The sequence below is a fragment of the Oreochromis niloticus genome, linkage group LG1, assembly GCF_001858045.2.
Source record: "Oreochromis niloticus isolate F11D_XX linkage group LG1, O_niloticus_UMD_NMBU, whole genome shotgun sequence".
Taxonomy (NCBI): domain Eukaryota; kingdom Metazoa; phylum Chordata; class Actinopteri; order Cichliformes; family Cichlidae; genus Oreochromis; species Oreochromis niloticus.
Window position 1 is genome coordinate 25,634,995 of NC_031965.2, and position 23,473 is coordinate 25,658,467.

The window sequence follows — 23,473 nt, forward strand, 5'->3', positions numbered from 1 at the left end:
TTATCCATCTTTTTATGGACTTCAGCCACTGCACACAGACCTGCCATCTACAGAGGTTTTCTGATGACTGTGGTGGTTGGATGCATCAGTGGGAGTGATGTGACAGAGTACCGGGCTTTAGTGGACTCCTTTGTCATGTGGTGCAACAAAAACCAAGAAAATAATTGCAGACTTTAAGACAACCAGGAAATCCAGATGGTCAATGTGGACATGGCGGGGACTATAAACACCTCGGGGTTCACAATGACAATAAACTGGACTGGGTTTAAAACCACCACTGCACTCTACAGGAAAGGCCAGAGCCGTCTCTATTTTCTGAGGCGGCTGAGCTCATTTAACATGCTCAGGATTTTCTACAAGTCGTGGTCAGTCCCATTCTCTATACTGTTGTATGCTGGGGCAGAAGGGTGAGGGTGGCAAATCCCAACAGACTCAATAAACTGATGTGCAGTGTGGGGGTGGAGCTGGACTGTCAAACTCCAGTCCTCAAGGGCCAGCGTCCTGCTTGTTTTTGAGATATCCCTGCCCTACCTGCTGCTGATTACCTGGATCAGGTGTGCTTTGCCAATAAGAAGCTACAAGGGCAGGTTAGTTGGAAAATAAGCAGGACAGCGGCCCTCGCAGCCTGGAGTTCGACACCTGTGTGTTAGAGAAATGGAAGTTGTCCAAAATAAAGACAGTGCTAGATAATACTTCCCACCCACTTCATGAAGTGCTGACCAGTCACAGGAGCACATTCAGTGAGACACCGACATTACACCCTCCAAAAAACCCTTAGGAATCCTTCCAGTAGCTTGTTGAATATTAATATAAATGATAATATATATGACAGCTGAATTTAGAGGACATGTTCTTGCACAATAGTTCACATCCATTAATGGTCAGATTGTTTAAAGTGTCCAGTTTTATAAATATCTCTGAAATTTGATGGGGACTGTGAAGCCGTCACGGACATCAGAATCCACCAGGTTTTAGGGAACATATTTTTATTTCCAAAACAAAAAACAATGATGATCTTTATAATTCTTTCACTGTGTCTATTGTGTTCTTTATGTTGGTTTCAGGGTTGGATACTTGCCTGTAAAACACGTGTAAATATTGTTAAACGGTCTATTGGGCTGAATAGCGATCCACAACAACAAGCATCCCTGCATACCAAAGAGTTAACTGACTCACTTAAACTTCATACCTTTGAAAAGTTAGATTCAGTTGCTTCCGTTTGGATGAAGGTTTATACTCAAAAAGTATAAAACAACATGGTATAGAAACACCTTTGACACCAAAAGTCATCAATCAGATGTATAAAATCACACCTTTTATATTTTAGAGGACAGAGAAGAAACTTTATTTTTTTATTTGATCGGCGTCTCGAGTGTGTGTTGTATTATTCACCACCACAGCTGACTACCATCGCCTTTGTGAACATTTAAACAGCTGAAACTAGCAGAGTTACAAGGAAGTATGTAAAGCAGTTGCGTGGAGTGGCCTGAGGAGGGTTGTAACCAGACCTGCAGGTACCACAAACACAGTTGCACCTCATATAAATATCTGTTTACTCCATACAAAGCTCGCTGCAAGGAGATCACTTTAGTTACAACTTGAACCCTAAAGACACAGCACATGTCTAACTGCAGGACTTTAAAGGACTCCCTTGTCCTGTATTCCTTTTACGTTTCAATTATTGCATGGTAATTAGGAAAAATTTAGCAGACAGTCACAAAACAGACCAAATATATTAATTTTAAGTTTGTTAGTTTATTAAAAATGTTTCCTCAAAATTCTTCCACCCTTCAGCATCTTTATGAGCAATGACACGAAATATGTTGCTGGAGTTTTAAACTTTTAAATCACCACATTCAATTTTGGGGGATATTTCTACCATTTTAAAGTAAATGTATTCATTTTCACAGATCATATCATGGTGTTTTGCAACTGTTTCACAATGGTAACAAAGCACCGACACTGAAACATAGAAATCATACTGGTGCTGCGGCTTACATTGCAGATGATGTTTCTTAATATAGTCTGCAGATCTTCAAGCCCCTGCAGCAGTGATTTTGCGTTGGTTGCCATTTTGCCCCTCTACTTCTGAAATCAACCCTGTGTCCTCTGTGGCTATTAACCGCCGGTGTGATCGCGTCAGTACAGGAAATCTTAACACCGTGTTTGAAAACCAGAAGCTCATTAGCAGAACCACCTCCCACTGAAAATGTGATTATAAGCCAGCGCACCTGCTTCCATTCTCTTCACCCACTTAGCCTGAGACTTCCTGACTGTAAGCCCTACATAAGAAAGAATAAATGAATGAATACATAATTAATTAGAAAATGGAAAAAAAAATCCCTTTTTTCCCCTCTGATGGCTATACTGGGCATGTTGCTGTTTTTTCATCTGCTGCACTTACTCTCATAGACGACAACAGCATATGTGTAATCAAAATATGAAAGTCAAAATATGACATTGTTGCAGATTTTAGGGGGACAAATACTTGTGAAACATTCAAAAGGCTCCATATTTCATGTATCGCAAAATTTTGTGTGCATTTTTTGCCTTTATTCGGTTGAATATAGAAGCGGATCAGACAGGAAATGTGTGGGAAGATCTGAAAGGCTGGTATTCTACAGAGACAGATTCAAAGGGGAGATGCTGCAGGTTATCTGCGTGTCTTTCAGACTGCAAGGCTCAGTGTTGAGCCCACTTTTTATTGTTTCTAGTGTAGAGGCTTCAACTTAGTGCGGCGTGACAAGAAATCTACACACTTCACAGGGTGAGCCAGAGCAACACACGCCTGAATGAAAACAGAAACAAAACTGGGCTGGATAAAAGAAAAGATGCAAAGTGAAGGTCGGCGTCAAGAATGCCGATTGTCAGGTGGAAATTGGCTGGATAAACATCCAGAATTTAATAAAGAGTAAAGCAGGAGAAAAAGGAGACGGTTCAGTTCTACATATAAGAGGAGCTCCAGAACAAAAGCTGCCTATTGATGGAAAAGCTGATGAATTAACTGTTTAAAAAAAAGCCAAATGTTGATTCGATCTATAGGATTTGTAGCTGTTTTACAGTGGAAAAAAATGATACTCATTATTTGGATTTATAGTACACGGTGGGCACTTTTTTGGCAAGACAGATATTGCTATTATATGATCGCAGCTTTCATTTAGACACACGCTTTCATCATACATGCTCTGTTTGTTTGCAGCTGCTAAAACTGTTAATCTAATAATGAAAGCATGCCTATTTACCATTAAAAGTGTATGAAGAGCAGTTTAAATCTGCCATTGTGTGACCCTCCCTCCTCTTAGAAACACTGATCTAACAGTTTTTTTGTTTTGTTCTTTTAATATTTCTATCTTTCAATACATCAGCAGAGCTACAAAGACTGGCAGTAAGTGACAGCTGGGGTTTTCATGCTTTGGAGCGAGTGTTTAAACTGACAGTGTTTGTAAACATTAATGCAAAACTGTCAAGAAAAAAAAAGGGTGGGGGGGGCTCGAGTCGAGCTCTTTCAGTATTTACAGAGATATACTGTACATATTGGCGTGACTTGTGCTTGAATAACAGATATGGAGCTTTGATGTCTCTTAAAACTGGAAGTGCTCAGTCATTTACATTTTTAAAACGTTTGGGGGGAGAAATTAATCGAAAACATTTTTTTTTTTTTTACAGCCCTAAGTAGTCGATGTCGCTGTCAGATAAACGTGTTTTTAAAAGTACTAAATGGACTCGTCACCACTGTGCCTGCGTGTACAGAACTCTCATAATGCATCAATCAGTCTGAAAACTCCCGTCTTCCAGGTTCTGCATTAATAGCGTAAATGGAAAACGTTTTTATTTACAAGAGTGTCACAGCACAGATCAAGAGAATTATTTTTTTATAAACCCTGTTCCCTTGAGGTGCCGCTTGCCTCGGTAAAAGCTTCACAAATGAGGCATAAACTGCAGGTAACAACGGAGACAGGAAATGGCTTGTTAAAGGTTTTCCTGTGCACGTCTTCAGCTGTTCTCAGAAACACTGGATGCTGTTGTTTTGGCTCTTTCTGACTTCTTCTGGCTCCTTGAAAGCTCTGAAGGTGTGAGGTATGAAGTCTGAAGAGGCCACACCTTTAAAAAAAAATAATGTGTGGTTCACTAGATTTTGCAAACCAGCAGCGTGTCAGAGCAAGTTTGCTTTTAGGGTCTATATATAGAACAAAGGTGTTTGTGCAGAACAGAAATGATTCACCCTGGAGTAAAGGTTAACTGTATGACCCCCACAGCATAAGACAGCCACTGGATCGCCTCACTGTAGGATTCACCACCTCTTAATATACACTCAAAAGCTGCTTCATTAGGTCATTAGGGTTAGGTTGTGCCCTCTTTTTCCTTCAGAACCATAAATTCAACATACTAACATAACAGTATCACACAGTTGCTGCAGCTCTGTCAGCTGGACAGCAATGATGCCAATCATGATGCATGGAACGCCATCCTGCTGGAAGCAGGCATCAGAAGATCGGTACACTGTGGTCATAACAGGATGGATATGGTCAGCAACTATACTCAGATAGGCTACATATGGTGCTCAGTTGGTACTATGGGGCCCAAAGTCTATCAAGAGAATATTCCTCACACTATTACACCACCACCATCTGCCTGAACTAGTGATTCAAGGCAAACTAGGCCTTCAAATCAAATAGGAATTTTCACCCAGAGAACTGGTGCTAACAGGATATTAACCATCTTGGTAAACCTTAGAGATGGTTATGTTGGAAAATCCCTGCAAATCAGCAGATTCTGAAATACTCAGACCAGCATGTTCGGCACCAACAACCAGCCTACATTCAAAAGGCACTGACATCACCTTTCTTTCCTATTCTTGGTTTGAACTTGAGCAGGTTGTCTGGGCTATGTCTGCATATCTAAATGCACTGAGTTGCAACCGTGTGATTATCTGATTAGATATTTGAGTTAACAAGCAGTTGAAGAGGTGTACAACATGGCCTCGCAGTATGTGACCTCACTGTGGGAGTCAAGCATTCAGGTTTTTCGTGTAATCGCTGTCTAAATACTGTATATATGTCTGGAAGAAAAGCAGACTCTCTGTAATGACTCTAGAGATGCCCAAAGAGCCAGCCGACACTGAAAGTAACTGATGGCCTTAGTTTATCTCTGGCAAGTCAGCTTGAAAGATCGGTACGCATTAATAGTAAAGTACGATGGATCTGGAAACTTTGTCATCAAGAAAGCAGTCCCCGGTCACGACAGCTTGAAAAATACTTGCACAATTCATCTCTGAGTCTGACAAATAGTTGGCAGTTGCACTGGGATATTTCAAAACTGGATCCATTCCTCCATGTTCCAGACCTGGGGAAGAAAATCCCTTTTTTTCTTGGCAGCAGTAAGTTTTAAACAGTCCTCCCAGCTCAGCTAATGTTGAACCACCTGCACTTTAAGTGGCTGAGCTCATATTCCGCTGCCACTTCACAGCAGGTTTAAAATGCATGTGAATTAAAATCTGAGGCTTATTTTTCTAAACCATGAAGTACACCAGTGTGTTTGATCCATTCAGCACTTATTTATACAGTGATAACAAACACAGGGGGGTGAACTTGTGGAAACAAAAGAGCTCTAATCATAGAAACAATGAACAAAATTAGGAGGCTGTAATTTGGTTGCACTTAATCCTCTGACTGTTATTCTTCGTGCAACTCTTTATCCTCTGTGTTTATAACATTAGATTTAACTAATAAAGAAAGCCTGGAATTTTACTTCCTGTTATCATATTGTTGCCATCTTTGGAAATTTGCCCATTAAATGTGGCTTATTTTGCAAAATTAAAAACTTCCCTCGGATGGTTTCGGTCATGTTTCACTGACCCTTTAATTACAGTTTTTAGATTTCAGCTTTAATCCAAAAGCCAAAACAGACTGTAATTTGCATATAATTAAGTTCCTGTGTATTAATAATATTAACATAACATAAAATGATAAAATACACCACACTTGTTCTTGTTTAATGGCTGCTGCACAGGCCTTTAAAAAAAATAAGACCAAGAAGACAACAACATGATTTAACAGAGTTAGACATGACATTTTCTTGCTGCATAACAGCTTCACAGCCACGATCAAAGCCAAAAAGATGTCACTTGTTGCTGCTGATCTTTATCTGAAATCCTAGAGCCAAACTGACCCCTTCAGGGGTAACTTGAGATTCTCATAAGAGCTAATCAGGGCATCGGAGGCAAAAGGGCAAAGCATAAAAACCTCTTTTACTTCAGTGCTGCTACATTTGCACATCTGTTTCTGTGCTTCTTAGTCCTCCTCCCCGCTCTCTCAGTTTGACTTCCATCCATCCATACTTTAACACTACTGTAGGTAACATAAACACACTGAGTCTCTTCTCAGACCACCATAGCCAGAGCAGCACTGAGTAAATGTGTGTTTTTCTGCGTGTGCGTGTGTGTCTGTCTCTGTGTGTAATACTGCTGGGACATCTTTGGAGAACAGCACAGTGTGTGTATTGATAGCATCTTTTTTTTTTTTTTTTGCTTTTCTTGGACCGAGAAGCATTTTGCTCTCCAGTCAAAATCTCATTTTGTCACCATTAAAATGAAAAATGTCAGAGGCAGATTGAACCACGCAGCACATGAGCTAGACCTTTTAGTTTAGCCAGGGGTGTTCCAGCTGAGCTTGATGTCAGAGAGAGTTGGTCTGAGTGCTGCAGACCATAGAAAAATCTATTTCAACTGTGTTTTCAAAATGTTAACAATTTTAGGCAGGACAAATGTTTCCTTTTCTTTGTGTCTGAAAGTTTTGCAGTTTTATGGATTTCTGCTGCTTAAAGCCTCTGAAAGCATTTTACTGTGAGCAAAGGAGTCTAAGCGCACGATTTTCTTCCATCATTGTCACGTTTTTCACTGCTCTTCTCATTAGTCTCAAGATACTGGGGAAAGGTGATGACATACTACACGTTTGAGGAATTTTAAAGGGAACCTATAATACTCATTTCCAGATCCATATTCTTGTTGTTGGACTCTACTAAAGCAGCTTTGCATGCCTCACAAAACCCTTATTTTTCTTGCGTTTCTTGGTGCAGCCTCTAAGAAGAGCTTGTGAATGAGGCATGTTGTATAAAGTGCTCTGAGTGCTCAAGTAGATTAGAAAAGTGCAATATGGGAACCAATACATTTACCATTTAAGAATATCTGACATGCAAAAAAGGAAATATAAAAGATTGAAATTGTTCTTCCTATTTAAGAAAGACCATACTGAAAATCATACTGTGACGTGCTTGCAAAATAATAAGACGGATGAATGGATGCATGAGTGGATGGATGAGGTCAAGTTCCTCTAGGACACATGCACATGCATTAGCTGCACAATAGAATAGAATAGAATAGAATAGAATAGAATTCAACTTTATTGTCATTGCACATGCACAGGTACAGGGCAACGAAATGCAGTTTGCATACCTCCGCTCCTTAAACGAGGAAGAAAAGAAACTAGTCTTTCCTGCTTTTTCGGCCCTTGCAGGGGAAAAAAAAGAAAGAAACTCTGGCTAATACAGGAGACAAGATTGATCAGGTTTTTCAATGAAACCAGTTAAGCATGATTTATCTTTTGTCACTGAATGCATGGATGATCTGTTAGTTAGTCACTTTATGAATGCAGACAGGCGTCTGAGGTTTCCATGGACATGTTTATATTTATAGTACGTGTCCTTTGAGAAGCAGCCAAGCCACTATGAGCACTGCTTACTGATTTAAAAGAACCGATAAGATGTTTTCAAACACCAGATTTCAACTTCAACAGCTTATCCGGGCCAACCAGCTAGATCCAGACTGGTCTGAGCACAGAGGTAAAATACAGCTAACAAGCTTAGAATGACTGTGACTGTCTTTGACGTTCTACTTAAACTGATTAATCTCGTTATTGATTAATCAGTGGATTAATTGATTGTTTGTCTGCAGTTCAAAATCAAAAACCTATTGTTAGACCAAGAGGTGTCAATTATGAACTTTAATGTTCCTGGGAGGATCAAAGGTAGGAAGATCTGAACCACTTCAATATTGTAAAGTGGCTCCACATGTTGAGGAACTCAAGATTTTAGCTTTATTAGGATACAAGTGGGAGAAAAGCAGTAAATAATCACAGTTTAAGTTTACAAAGGGAAGAAGTCTGGCATTTTTAATGGAAAAAATTATTATTAATAATTAATTTTACTGTAAAATAGCTCAGTATTGTTATTTTCTGACCATTCATTAGATTAAATACGAATATGAGTGAGAAATGACACGAAAGGTTCCACTGTGGGATTCATTTTTATGGATTTCACACCAATCTAAAGGAATGGATGCAGCTCCCATTGTTCCTTTGCTGTCCCAGATCTTTTTACTGAAATAAACTTCTTCCGATTTGCAACATCATGGGCAGGAAGAAGACATGGAAAAGAAGTAACTCTTCAAAAAAAACCTCTGGGCTGTTTAATCCGTCTCTACCTTTAATGGGTCGGTTCATGTCAGGGCAATGAAAGATTTAAACGGGAAGCTTTCGTTTTCAGTTTTTATACCCGGTTTGCAGCAGGGAGGATATCTCTGGCGCCCCTACCGTCTCCTTAGAGCGCATGCGGCTCCACACAGAGTGAAATCACGATGATCACACGTCCTCTCGCACAGCTCCCACAGACACATAACTGAACGTTTACAAGTCATTTCCTACGGGGACTGTCCAGCCCCTGTTTCTCGGTTTCAGTAAGGAACCGGTCGGTACAGCTTGACTCGCTGACGGCTCCGGCCCTCTTCCAGGCCGGTGTTTTGATTGGATTAGAGTCGGTTAGCCTTTGCCCTCTAACCTCGCTGATGTTGGCTTGCTGCTTCCTGCTCACTCCGCTCCGCCTGATCGACTGACGAAGCCTGCCGAAGCCGCTCGGCGAAGCGCCCTGCACGGACACAGCAGACCGGGACAAGCCGCCGCTCACAGCCGAGAGGAGAGCCGAGCAGGGGGACCCGCGAAGCGCACACACGGGCGGGCGGACGCAAAAACCAGGCAGCCATGCGGAGGAAATCAAGGATATTGTTGTGCTTTGCCGTGCTGTGGGTGCTGGGCATAGCCTACTACTTCTACTCGGGGACAGCGTTGGGTGGAAAGGTAGGATTTCCTTTCCTCGACTGCTTTTTTGTGTCCGTGTGGAGGTTTTCTTCCAGGACAAAGCGAAGATGGAGCGCTGTGATTCGGCGCTGTTGAGCCTCTTTTCTTCCTTTCTGGGGGCTCGGGGGGGTTGCGGCTGCACGATGCAGAGAGGAATTAGATATTTTTTAAAAAAGAAAAAAAAAGGGAAAAAAGGCCTGCTCGTATCAGTGGCGAGGCATTGATTTGGTTGGAGATGAGTGTGGACAAGGGTAGCGGGGGCTGGCTGGCTGGCTCGCTCGCTCGCTCGCTCCCTGTCTGGTCGGCGTGCACAGACCTCCCGCTGTGCCGGGGCTCGGAGCGCGTCTGCACCAGGCAGCCCAGCTCACCACTTCACGGTGCCGGTGCCGGCTGATGTGACAGCGGAATCAAGCATGCAGAGGGGTTGTAATTAATATAAGGCTGCTGGCCTGGCTCGCAGGGCCGGGGGAGGTACTGGTGGTGGTGGGGGTTAGCCTATAGAGCACGTCAGCACAAGCTGCTGCTGCTCCGATAACTAGGCAGAGATCAGGAAGTGTGCAGATTAACGCCGGGTTAAAGCTCTGTGCTGTCAGGAGGAGATTTTTTTTTTTTTAAAGCGGCGTCTTTAAAACACATTTCTTCTTCTGATTTTAGACTTTGCCCCCTGTGCTGCACAGATTTCCCCCTGTTAAAACATTTTTACACTGAGTTAAGCCGATGCAGCGCGGTCCATCAGCCCTGCGGTGAATCTCCACCTCTTGCCTATCAGAGAGGGTTAAATATTAGAGGTTTGAGATGAAATGAGATATTAAATATTATGACTTTTCTCGTTTAAAAATCTTAAAAGTTCCTCAAAATTCTCTCTTTTTCACGTCCTGGTCCTGGAATGCTGTCCGGATAAAGTCATTAGATGCTGTGACAGTCCAAACTTCAGCAGATTAATCAATAATGGAAAAACAATAATTAGTGGGAAACAAATATGGGAATTTGCTGCTTTCTCCTTTTCCTAACATATTATAAAAAGCTTGAGTTCTTGACTTGGGCAACAGCATGAAGACATCACCTCTCCAACTGGCCAGATCAGATCTGGTGTTATAGATCGGAAGATTACTTGAGAAATGACCTGCCAGATTAATCAATAGAGAAGATAATTAGTATTGGTATTAATAGAAGCACCTCTCAGTATAAGGCAGTGCAAATTAACAGCCACTCAAACTGCGTCCTCCAAAGTGACCACACAGTTGAATTGGCACACCTCTACACACACTTTGATAAAACCTGAACATTATAACCTCCATTAGAGCAGCTATTAGACTAGATTTTCTATAATAACCTGAAGACATGTAGCTGGCTGTTCTACCGGACAATAAAAGTGAAACATCACAGCTGGTGGTGTGACTCTGTGTATGTTTAGGAGCCATAGATTTCAGTATCTGGCCCATATATGCGAGCAGTACATAATCCAGGTTAAATAACCTCCAGATGTTCATGAAGAGTAAGGCACGGCACAGCTAAACTTACACCTATCTTCTGAGATAGATGTGAGACACTGTTTTGTCTTGGGAGAGCACCCAGCTCGTGTGTGTGTGTGTGTGTGTGTGTGTGTGTGTGTACTTGTGTGCTAATGTAAGTCAGTGAATTCTGGTGTGTGTGTGTGTGTGTGTGTGTGTGTGTGTGTGTGTGTGAGGTGTGGTCTGCATGGGTGGTTGTGTGCACAGTACACTGCCTTTATTACCTCTCCAGGCTGTGTGTGTGAGTATATGTGTGTGAATGTCCTGTGTGTATCCCACCTTTCTCTTGTCTTGTCCTATCTGTCTCTCTGTGTTTGCTTTGCATCAGTCAACCCTAGCAGCACTTTTACTTTTCCATTAGGCTGATAGCTTTCCCTACTCTGTGTGTGTGTTTGTGTGTATTTGAAGTTCTAGAGGGGTCAAAGTGACACTCCACAATAAGAAACTTTCACTAGTGTTGGGTTGCAGGTGGCATTAATATGGATGATGGCCTCCACCTGGTTGGTGTCTTTACACAGAGGGACATTTAATCTGGTTAAACAAACGCGGTGCTGCACAGGTGAAGTGTTGTTTTTTCCATCGCATCTCCCCCCCGTCTCAGTCTGAGAAAGCGGAGGCATTTAATGATCTCTCTCCCCGCTTTGCTGTCATGGAATAAACTCCATAATAAATGGACTCGACGCTTCATCAAGACTCTCCGAAAATGGACTAAATTTCATGGACATGTGCTTTTTTGTAACCAATTGAATAACACATTCATAGATTTTACAGTTACCGGCCGGGGTGCAATAATTCCCCAAATCCACAGTTAGGTTTATTAGTGATTTTTGGGCACCGGTTTCAGTCCATTAGTGGAGGAAAAGATGGAAAAATCCTTTTTCCATAGATATAATCAATTTATTTCAACTCAGGCTCTCCTGATGTCAGTGTTTGGCTTCACAAAAATGATAATGTAGCCACATGTGTAGAGAATTTATCCAAGTTAAACCTTAATATTGTTCATTAACTCTCTATTTTTAAGATCAGGCTTAAAACTTTCCTTTTCAATAAAGCGAATAGTTAAGGTTAGATCAGGTGACCCTAAATCTTCCCTTAGTTACACTGCAATAGACCTAGGCTGCTGGAGGCTTCCCACAATGCAGTGTTTCTTCTTCACTCACCCTTTTTACTCTGTGCATTTATACACCACTTTGCATTTCCACAGTGTGTCTTTTGTCGTGTTGTCCGCCCCTCCCTGGTTCTGCTGGAGGTTTCTCATTGTTAGAAGAGAGTTCTTCCTCCCCACTGTCCCCAAGTGTTGCTGACGGGGGTGGTGATCGTCTGATGGTTGGGGTTTTCTCTCTGATATTTTTAGGGTTACGGCTTATTTAGGCTCCTCCTGTGAAACTCTGTGTCGCCTGCGATGTAACCTATGTGATCCACGCCATTACAGCATTGTCCTTTTCGGGGCATTTCTATGTGTTAATTACTGTGTAGTCATGTTTTATATGCAGTGCCAGCAACAATATATTAAATAGAAAGCTGGGACTCTCTTGCCTCCTGCGTCCTCGCTCTTTGTTGTGGTCATGTTTTTTTTCTTAGAGAAACACATTTGTCCCTCTGATTTTTGTGACTGTCCCTCGAGGAATTTGCTGACACATGTGAGTCCTTGTACTGGTACTGTAAATATCTTTTCTTATATATGAGGCATTGATTGCTGTTCTCTACTAATCAATTCAAAAACTGCGGTGAAGAAGTATCCGGAAATGCACGGGAAGAATCGACAGTTTCTGGTGAGGTGCACGTGAGGTTAAGGCGTAGAGTTTCAGAGGGTTTTGCAGTTACAGTGTACCTATTGTGTAAATTTACCACAGAGCTGTAAATCCCCAGTTAAGGTTACTTTGCAATATGCAGAGCCTTGAGGTGACGTTTGTTGAGATTTGGTGCCATTAAAATAAAATAAAATAAAATAAAATAGAAGAATTGAACTGGGCTTTACAAATGTATACAAAAAATTAGTTACATTATATGTACATCAATGGCACTGATATTTTAGTTTCAAATATCATACAGTACACAGCTATCATGACACCTCTAACTTGACATATCTCTTCAGTATTATAGCTTTAATCAGACTAGCATGCTGTAACCCGGAGCCAGCAGCTTCTCATGGTTAAATAAACAAAAGCTAGATGGACACATTGCTAATTAGCATATGATTTGAATGCATTCACCTAATGCTATTATTCAGCCTTTATTTGCTGAAAGGCTGTTTACACCAATACAGAACAGACCCTGTGTTAAACTGTGTGTATAACTACAAAGTAGTGCCCCTGAAGGCTGCAGCAATCAAGCCTTCCCCTCATTTCTCCGCCATGGCCATAAAACACTTGTTCTGGTTGGTGTTTGAGTAGACTCATGCAGGGAGTGGCTAAACCTGTATGTCAACTCTTTGTGACGTAAGAAGAGACTAATGGAGGTGGCAGCAAATTGCTAACAAGACCACGGATGTTTTCTTAGCTGTGATTTTGAAATTTGTAACTGCTCTTATTAACTTTCAGGATCATATCATTCTTTTTTTGCGTGTGAAGTGTGTTTAAAAACACATAAAATGCTTAATAATTATGATCAGAGAGCCCAAAGTGCTGATTGCAAAGTCTTGCCAGTTAACCTGCAATCGCTTTATAAAATGTCACAGTGACTTCCTCGGTACCTGCTGGTGTTTCTTTGGGTCACGTTTTTAATTAAATTGAGATAAGGGCAACCGGCAGATGTCGATGCAGTGTTGAGCGGTGCAACGTGAGACTTCAGAGCAACCTTTCTAGCTCACAAAAACACAAGATATTTATATGCATCTCACCACCCCCTCTTATTTGTAACACATACTGCTTGCATCCAACAAGCTACACGTTATTGTGTTATTGGTGCTCACAAGCACCTTGAGGTGAATTCAGCATCCTGCCAGCATGAAGAGTAGGACTCGGACTATCATGGCAACTAATTCAAATGCCCACTCTTGAATAATCTGAAAGACGGCGTCTCTGCCAGAGGAATTAGTTCAGCTGGCTTTTTCAGCTCTGTCATGATACTGTGGTGTAGATCAAAGCTCTTGGCAAATAGCATTTCCTTTATTATCAGCTGAAAAGTCCCGTATTTGGAAGAATGTGTCTCTTGTCAGCTCGTGTATGCCAGTTTAAAGACTTTCTGAGCACAGTATCAGTGCCTGTAAGCCAATATCACGGTGTTGGAAGCAAAAATTAATGTGGTCATCTCTGACAAATTGCTTGCACGCATTATTTGATAGAGCAAAAAGAAAGGAAAAAAAAGCCCCCTGAAATTTCACAATGTTCCAAGAGAAAAACCTTTGGACAAAATGTGCCTGTTGTTTTTTTGATCCAAGATATTGAGGTCCAGCCGTGGGAACATTGATTTTTCTTTTAATATTCAGCCATTAGCAATTCTGCTGGTATTGAGCAGAGTTGTTTGAAGGGAGAGAGGGAAATACTCGGCGTCATCACAGCTGATTATTATGTCTGAGGCACAGAGTAGAGGAAAAAAGGGGCGTGCATGTGATTCAGGTGTGCACAAACTTCACTTCTAGGTGTCTGACGTCTTCGTTTTGCAGTCTGTAATCAACACGTCAGAAACATGTCAGCACTGAGGAGCTGACAGGAAGCTGCTGTGTGCTACCCTCCCATGAACGTTGTACAACCTCATTTGTACTTTAAAAGCATTATCCTGTCATTTCTGGAAAAGTGTAGTAATTTGTGTTATCAGCCTCCTACAGTTGGAAATGTAAAAAAGAAAATCAGCTTTTTCTGTGATAATAACTGTGAAATCTCTCTTATCCTAGTTTGTAGCATAGCGGGTACTCTCTTTTCTTTTCCCATACTCACTCACTACAGTATGTACTACGGCGGGGAACTTCAGGAGTCTCCTAGCAGCTGGATGTGGTACAAACCCTCATATCTGCGAGCGCATTGTTGCACACAGGAGGATAATGTTGCAAACACGAGCCTGCTGCCTCACCAGGATACCCCATTAAAGTCTTCTCTGTTGGACAGACCTAAGAAGGTTTTTCTTCCTGCCAGCTCTCGAGGAGCCAGCTTCTTACCGAGTCTTGTTTTCCTGCTAATCAGTGGGGTGCGAGCAAAGCTAAATGGCTGATAGAGGAGGGTGGCACCGCACTGCAGGAAAAAGCAGCAAACGCAGGCTTTATTAAGGAAGTTATTATCTGTTGGAGAAAAGCTCCAGACAGACGGTAATTGGATTTATCAAAGAGTTGTTCTTAAGATGAAGTCTGTGACCCGCACCTATCGAAACGGTTCAACCTGTGTGTCTTAAATTAGTGACAGAACAGGGGAAAAGCAGAAGAGGGACTGTGTGGGAGCAAATCACAAACACATGCTGTAAACAGTAATGCCAGATTCATTCATCCGCACATCCACACAGTTGCTATGGAGCTCTGCTTTTACCCAAAGGTGCATCGGGCCTTGAGATTTGCAGGTAGCCTTTTGGAATGAGTTATTCCTCCAGCGAACCTAAATGAATTAGCTCAGCGGGGATCGCGGCTGACTGAAAGTTGCAGTCTCTGTTATCTGCAGCTGTAGGCGTTCAGCCTCTGCCTGCCTGTGCCTGTTTCAAACTTCGGCTTTATCAATGCGTCTGTCTCTCATCGAGGGTAAGCTTTGCTTCACTCGCTCTGAGCGCTTTGTTGTTTTTAAAGCGGAAAACGCTAGAAAAAAAAATGGAGAAGAGGCAAATCGCGCTTTCGGCGAGGGCGAAGATGGCGATGATGTTGGATCGCACTTGTGTTTTGTCTTCATATGCAGATGAAAGACGCTGACCTCTGCTCCGCTGCACACGAGCCCGCACCGTCTGCTGAAGACACAACACTGTACGCACACGTAAACAGACCAGCATCTGTAACATAAGATTGAGTGAAATCTGCGTGCACACGCACACACACTGCGTCCCTCATAATAATGATAACGTGTTGGAGTTCCTGCTGCTTTATATAACTGCAATACAATCATCTAGCTTAAAGACCTGTGGCTTTAAAACCACTTGAGGCAGCTCGATATTTTTATAATGCCAAAATACAATGTAATTTCAGCCACCGTGCAGATCTGTTGTTGCTAACTAACTAAATGCAGTTCCATAGAGCAATCGATAAAAGGCTTAAATTAAGCCGGGAATCCCTGGGTACCGAATGCTTTTCAGATATACGGTTTTTGTTTGAAGTATTGACCGAGTGAGCTCTCTTTTTAAATAATGATCACTTCTGACAGGTGCTCAAGTGATTCGGGGTGGAAATAGAAACACCAAAGAAGAAGTTGTGTCACGACTGTTTTTTGTTGGTTTATTTTCCGAGGGAACAGTCAAAGACAAACACTCTTTGAACCAAAGCGGTTTTAAAATCACGTTAAGCTTACACGTTTAGAGTCTCAGGAGAGAAAGTGCTGCTGTAGCGGAACATCCACAGATACAAGGATGTGAAAATGTATTTGCCCTCTTCCTGATTTCTTAGTGTTGTTACTTTTTTTTTGTATATTTGTCATGTTACTTACATGTTTCTGAGCAAACAAATGCTAATAGTGGTCAAAGATAACTTGAGTAAATACAGTGTATTTCAGTGCAGGTTTTAAATGATGATTTCATTTATTAAGGGGAAAAAGCTATCCATACCTACCTGTCCCAAGAACGTTAGATTCACTCCCCGAGAGCTCATTGATGCATCCAGGAGGTCACAAACAGAACCCAGAATAACATTTAAAGAACTGCAGGCCTCACTCGCCACTGTTATGGTCAGAGTTCACCGCTGAACAATAAAAAAGAGAGAGAGAGAGAACACAAAGGCTTGTCTTACATTTGCCCAAAAACACTTCAAACAAAATGAAGTTTGGTTGAGATGCTTTGGCATGACCTTAAGCAGGCCGTTCATTCTCAAACCCTCCAGTGTGGCTGAATTAAAAGAATTCTGCAAAGACGAGTGGGCCAAAATTCTCCACAGTGATGTGAAAAACTCGTTGCCAGCATTCACAAACGCTTGACTGCAGTCGTTGCTGCCAATGGTAGCACAATCGGTTATTAAGTTTAGGAGGCAATTATCTTTTCACACAGGGCCAGGGAGGTTTGCATATTTTTTTCCCCCCTTAATAGATGAAATCATAATTTTAAAAACTGCATTTTATATTTAACTGGGTTATCTTCATCTAATATGAAAATTAGTTAGATCTCAAACCTTTGAGCTGTGCAGTACACTGTGGTGGCATCTCACTGTGCTTGTAGGCAAATTTTTGCAAATCTGAGGTTTGCATTGCAACACGAGGATCCAGGAACTCTGTTTGAAACCAGCCATAGTTGATCAAAAACAGAGATGATTTAGCTCCAGCATAAACGGGCATAGTTGTAGATAGTTGTGCATTGATTGTACGGAGAGCTTTGTGGACTGTTGCATGCATACTATATCTGTTTAGTGCCATCTGGGCCACTGTCAAAAATCTGTGGAACAACCAGTTTGTAGGCTACTCGGCGAGCAATGGAGTAGAGCAAAGTTATAACACACAAAGAGCTGAGGTGAAACTCGGTGTATAAAAACAATGAAAACTGTCCACTGTAGCTACTCTGTGCTTTCCATGATGTTTTTAGGATCTCAGATGTTCTTTCACACTTCACCCTCTGCTCTCACTGCCTTTCCTGTTCCGGCCCACTCTTCAACCAATCAGCATTTGACCCACACATCCACACTGAGCTAAGTGCTGCTGATTCTTTGAAGAACTGAACACAAGCACCCCTGTATTCCTTCACCCTGTGTAGCTACGTACCTACACAAGCAGACACCATGAATCCAGCATAACACATCAAATGTTTCCAGAAACACATTTCGGTGTGACCGTATGGCACCACTGTGGGTCCTGAGTTTGAACCTGGGCCATTCTGGGTGGAGTTTGCATGCTCTCCTCAGGAAATCTGGTTTCTCTCTCCATTGAAAAAACACATTAGATTAATGTTCCCCATTTTGGAGCAGGAAAAATGTGATTTGAAGTTAAACTTCCTGTTTAAATAAAGGGAAAACTACTTTTCTAATGAGGTGGAAAATTTGTAAATAATAAGGTACTCCATTTGAGCCAGCAATGAAATTTAGGAACAGGCAGCCCTCTTCAAGCAATTGTCCAATCAGGTGAAACTGCCTGTTTGTGTGTGTAGATGATGGAGAGCACTAGATAGCATCACAACAGATGCTATCTAGTGGCACGCCTGTGAAGTGTTGAATGATGGGAAACATCCTTGTCCAAAAATAGGCGGATACACCTATCACGGCTGTTTTATCTCGCCTATTTATCCTTAAATGATAAGTATAAAACATGCCACAGAAAGGAGTGAGCAGCTGGACTTTTAGTTGAGCCTCATTGACTGCACCAGGTCCACTGTCTGTATTATTTTGTCACTTCTTAGAAGCTCTACTACCTGGAGTTACTAGACTGGAGTTTACATTAGCTGCTGCTCATTAAACACAGTTAAAAAAACTACGCCTCCCTTAGATAAATACTCAAAGTCTGACAAACACACAAAGCTCCCAACAGCTTTCTTCGGAAACTTCTCCTCATAAACCGTTTGCAGCATTCACCACAGCAACAGTTGCTCTTCTGTCAAACTCTTCCGTTGTCCCATAAATGCCCACGGCTGTGTTTATGTTTATTTCCTACAGTACGCTACATTTACCGTCTGACAGTTTATTTGTGTGTCTGATTTCTGATTGTGTAATTCCACTCAAATATTTCAGAATCATATTGCTGAAGCATTCAGTAAGATTTCAACTTACCGATCGCTGTTGACTGCCAGTTATACATGGAGTCAAGTAAACTGTGGTTTTCATTTCCCAAAAGCCCCGAGCCAGCATAAATTATTATTTGAAGTTGCACATGTGCCGCGTGAGAATGGAAACTCCTGATAGGCGTAGCATTCGTAGAGAATGAGCTTAAATCCTTCCCAAAGGACAAAGAAAAGGGAGTGATTATGGAGAGATGGAAGAAGAAGACTGATGATACAAGTGGAAAAGCAGCTTTTATTTTATCCCACTCAGAAGGGGTTAGTCATGACGTGTAATGTCTGAAAGCCTGACTAAAGACTGCAGGGAATAGCCAGACAGTTGTGGAGATACAAGGAGAAAAAGTGATGGCCATCAAAAAAGTAAAAAAGCTTTCTTAACAGCACTGCAGTGGCAAAGCAGTTTATATCTGTCGATTTTAAGTGGTTATTCATCTGTTGGCAGATAGCTTTATTACAACCTGATCTGTGGCTTAAGGTCTGTTTTCATCTTTTTGTATTGCCCCCCTCGGTGATTAGTAGGGTCCTGTGGTTCAGCACAACAGCATGTTGCATCTGCGAGTGTGCTCCAAAACTGGATTGTTTTCTCCTTATGATGATTTTCTTTTCGCTGGCAGACAACGAGCTTTTACGGAAAAGTTGAAAGGAATGAAGATATCCATTGTTCGGGGGACCAGCTCTGAGACGAGAGCTTTTCAAAGAGCTGGTTTTTATTTGAACATCAAGAGAAAAGAGAGCAGCCCCCCCCCCTTTTATTCAGTATGTCACAGAGAGATTGTAGCTGCGTCACAACATTGACGTTGATGTTTTCAGAACCGCGAGTCTTTAATGTGGAATCCGGTTATCTGGCTATGCTATCCAAACAGGCCTGATGTGGAGCTCAGATGGTCATGGCATTTAGCCTTTGCCCATATTTTTGTGGCAGAGATATTCAAATATATTTTACAGGTATTACATAAATGGAAATGTAACAAAATCCAAACCCTTTATGGCATTTTAGCTGCTGCACTGGACTGTAATAATGTTTTAATGATGCTCCGTGTTTATATTTTTGCATAAATTTGCAGAGTAAACGATCAGGCGTACGGACTCGGATCATCTGTAAGCTTTCTGATGTTTCTGTTTTAATGTAGCTGCTCTTTAATCCTGTTGAATTAAATGCCTTCTTTTCCTGGATTCAAACTGAGACGCTGCCCTAGTGAAGCGCGCTACCGTTTCTTTTGGACATGTTTAGTTTGACTTCTCAACCTGTAATTGCCTTTTTAAGAGTAAAGAACTTCAGTCTATGATCTTATCCATAAATTCATTCATGTATGCATCTCTGACATATTTAAAAATTGAAGTAAATAGAAGAAAAACTGTGTTCTCATCAGGGAAGTGTGTGTCAGGTTTGTAGATTAGATTTTAGTTCTGCTTGTTTTTTGGGGGGGGTTGCTTTGATTTTGGCTGTTAGTTTCTGTCTATTACAAATCAAATTTTAAATGCAACCCAGGCTGGATTGAAATACAGGCAAACTTTTATTGTAGTCACCCAGCTCTTCCTCATCTGTAAGCGTTTACAGTAGATGTGTGTGGTTTGAGGTCTGTCACATTTGGGTGACAGGATCCCGATGCTGCCATTGTTTGTCAGCCTCAGCCCCAAATGAGCTGCAGGCAACTTTTTTTTTCAAATATTTGGGGAACATCTGGAAAACTAATATCACAGTTATTATAATAGTAAATTAAGTTTGTTGTAAAGACTGCTGACATGGAGATTAAAAATCCAATTTGATCCAAGAAATATTGTCTCCAATTTACATCAGATGTTTTTTATGCCGTTAATTAATAATAATGCAAAAATGTAATATTGCCCAATGATGTGTTGACCTCAGTGAAACAAAGAGAAGCGGTGAGATGGAGTCAGTGGGTAGCTGTGGTTTATCATGAAGAGGGGCCTCATGGTGGGGTCAAAAGTGGGACTGACTACGCAGGGCCTCATTGGTGGGTGGGGCCATTGCAGGCCTGGAATGAAAAGTTTGTTTTTATTTACATTTTCTTAATATTTATATTTCCCAGTAATTATTGAGAAATAAACCGTCTAAATAAATCAGCTGAGCGTCTGAACTTTGATCCCAAAAACTAGTGAAGGCGGTCTGATGGTACTTTCACCCCTTACAAACAATGCACAATAGTTTAGTCTACCTAGATGATGAGTCATGTAAGTGACTTTTAATGTGCACCTCATCATAAAGGGAAGACAGAAAGGCGACTGAGAGAAAGCAAACTGGGATGTCAGCTGTTAACAACTGCTTTCAAAAGCAAGAAGAGAAAACCACAATTGACACATTAAGAATGGTTTAGCTATCAGCAGTTTAAAGGAAGTGAGCCAATGAGGATGTGGCACTTTATCTATCACAATCAATAGCACAGCTTTACACTGTGACCCTGTTACAAGCAGCAAATATTTTAAGTGAAGCAGCAAGTCACTCTCCGGATCATGTGACACGAGGTGAGCTGATATTACAGTAAACAAAAGTTAGTCCAAGCAGTTGTTTGTACTAGAAGATTAAACTGAAATTATAGCAACACTAACATAAAGTTGCTTTAATCTTCTTTGCATATTGGACTAGTGAGGCTGTGGGCATTTTGAGGAAGCCGATGCAGTAAAAATAATGTAGAAAGTCACCTAAATGGCAATAATGATTTGGTTCTAATGAGACAGCCAACACGCCAACATACCTGTGCACACTCTAGCTGTCATTTTCAGGTATTACTAATCTATCTATCCATTTCCTGCTCCTTTCCTTGGGTTGGATTTCCGGAGGCAGCAGTCTTAGTAGGGAAACCCAGATCTCCCTCGCTCTGGGACCTCCTCCAGCTCTTCCGGGGCGGGGACACTGAAGGATATCCAAGCCAGCCAAGAGATATAATCTCATGTGTGTTCTGGGTGTGCCCTGGGCCTCTTCCCAGTAGGACAAGCCCAGACTCCATCATTCAGGAGATGGCCAAACCACCCCACCTTGCTCTTTTTGATGTGGAGGAGTAGCGGCTCTACTCTGAGTCTCTGTCCTCATTCTTTAAGTGCTACCGGGAGCTCATTACCACAGAGTAAGAAAGTGACACTTTCACTTTCATGCTTGGATCTTTCTTTACGACTACAGATCGGTACGACACCCACATCGCTGCTGATCCTGCACAAATCTGTCTGTCAGTCTCCCGCTCCACTCTCCCCTCAGTCGTGAACAAGACCTCCATGGAGATTTCTGCACTTGGTGCAGCACCTCATCTTAGACTCGGGAGTGCATACTCCACCCTTTTCTACCTGCAAACCATGGCCTCAGAGTTGGAGGTGCTAACTGACACTTTACCACCCCAGTGAGAGCTGGAGATCACCATGTGATGGTGCCAAAAAGAACCAAAAGCAGAGATGAGATCCTGAGGCCATCAAAGAGGACACCCTCCACCATCGGGCCAAGCCTTAAAAACACATTACTAAATCATTGATTATATCCATAAGAACATTAGACTACAGTATATGATATCTCTAAGTTTTGGGTTCAGTAACATCCCAACAACACTAGAAAAACTGTCTGTTATCATAAACTTAATACAATTAATGCATTTTTTAATATACACTTAACACATTATTTTCATTGATTATGGAATACACTGATGAGCTGGTTTACCTCTGATGTGCTGTAGCTCCAAAAAGCCTGAAACCACATTAGGCTGCTAATGTCAATCCTGTATCCTTCACCCCTGTAGAAGTCTGTCTTTCTAGCAGTTAGTGAGCAAGAAGATGTGATTGAGTCTGATGGAAGTGAAAAGACGAAGGAAAATGAAGGATCTCCTGAGGGTGATGGGAAAGAAGACTTTTATTCAGTGCACTGTGTGAACACTTTATTATGAGCTGCTCTAACAAACCTCTTCATTAAAAAAAAGAAAGAAAGAAGGGACCGAGACCCCCGATGGTGAATACCTTGAAGAGCAGAGAGGCTCCTCCTGCGCTGAAACTGATTTTTGAAATGGACCGAGTGTCCAAATAATGTCTGGCCACCTGCCAAGGTGGTGGGTAGAGAGATTTTTTATAACAGTGCTTTGTAGGAGGTGTTAATTTCTCACTCTGCATCACATTATGGCCATTTAATAATCAACTGGCATTTGTTTTAGCTGTACTCACTTAAAATATTGTTCTCTTAAAAGTGCTCATGATGCACTCTGGCCCTCAGATGTTGCATTAATTGATTTTTCTTGTTTTAATCTGCATTTTATTTATGCTTTTACTCTCTTACTGCTGTCTTCAGTTTTAGGGTCTTTACCTTTACACTGTAAAGCACCTTGAGGCGACTGTGATTTGGTGCTATATGAAAAAAATTGAACTGAAAAGATATGTTTGAATAAATGAGGCTTTCTTTCGTGTTGCACACGGGGAAGAAAATACAGACATGACCGGTTTCCTAACTGTGGATGAGAATAGGGTGCAGCTGCTTGTGCAGCTTGCAGGTAGATTACAGCACTTTGTCAGAAGTGCTGCTGCTGCTGCTTCTCATCACCTCTCCACCCTTGTGGCCCTGTCTGAGAGGCTGAAGTGAACACACTGCTGAACAGAGATGCTTATAAAAAGGATCCGCTGTAAAGTTTGCAATGTTATTGGCCAATAGTAGAAGGTTGTAAAGTGTCTTTTTGCAGTATGTTGAAATGGGCTGCAGGAAGCAGAGGTGCTGACTCGGCTCTACCAGCTCCTTCTCACTGCTCTTAACCAGAATAACAGACGTTAACGACTGTTGGAAAGATTTTTCCTGCTGTCCAAAATTAAATTCCTGTATTTCCATCATGTTAGAATCTAATGCGTTCATATATAAAGAGTCTTAAAGCAGCTTTCGGGCGAAATGACAAGGTTGGGTTAGTAGATGTTTGTTTTTACGATGTATTACGCAATCTGATTTTTCTTTTTTCTTTCATAAAATAATATTACCACTCATCCCTGAAGTTAAGCATCTGTATCTGAGCTGGATAACCCAGGCTCCCAAAGTAAAACAGTGAAAAGGGA

At 41.6% G+C, this 23,473-nt stretch overlaps 1 protein-coding gene across 4 annotated transcripts in view; it reads left to right on the top strand.

The window, feature by feature from the left end:
• The first annotated feature begins 7,425 nt into the window (after positions 1-7,425).
• The window catches only part of galnt2 (UDP-N-acetyl-alpha-D-galactosamine:polypeptide N-acetylgalactosaminyltransferase 2), a 68,751-nt gene continuing 52,703 nt past the window's right edge, over positions 7,426-23,473 (top strand). Inside the window, exon 1 of one of the 4 annotated variants that reach the window (XM_019359552.2) lies at positions 7,426-9,125. In XM_019359552.2, coding sequence (XP_019215097.1) covers positions 9,030-9,125 — 96 coding nt within the window. In that variant the 5' untranslated portion in view covers positions 7,426-9,029. The remainder of the gene's footprint in view (positions 9,126-23,473) is intronic. The other 3 variants (XM_019359561.2, XM_005458945.4, XM_003454487.5) reach the window with 3 other exon arrangements.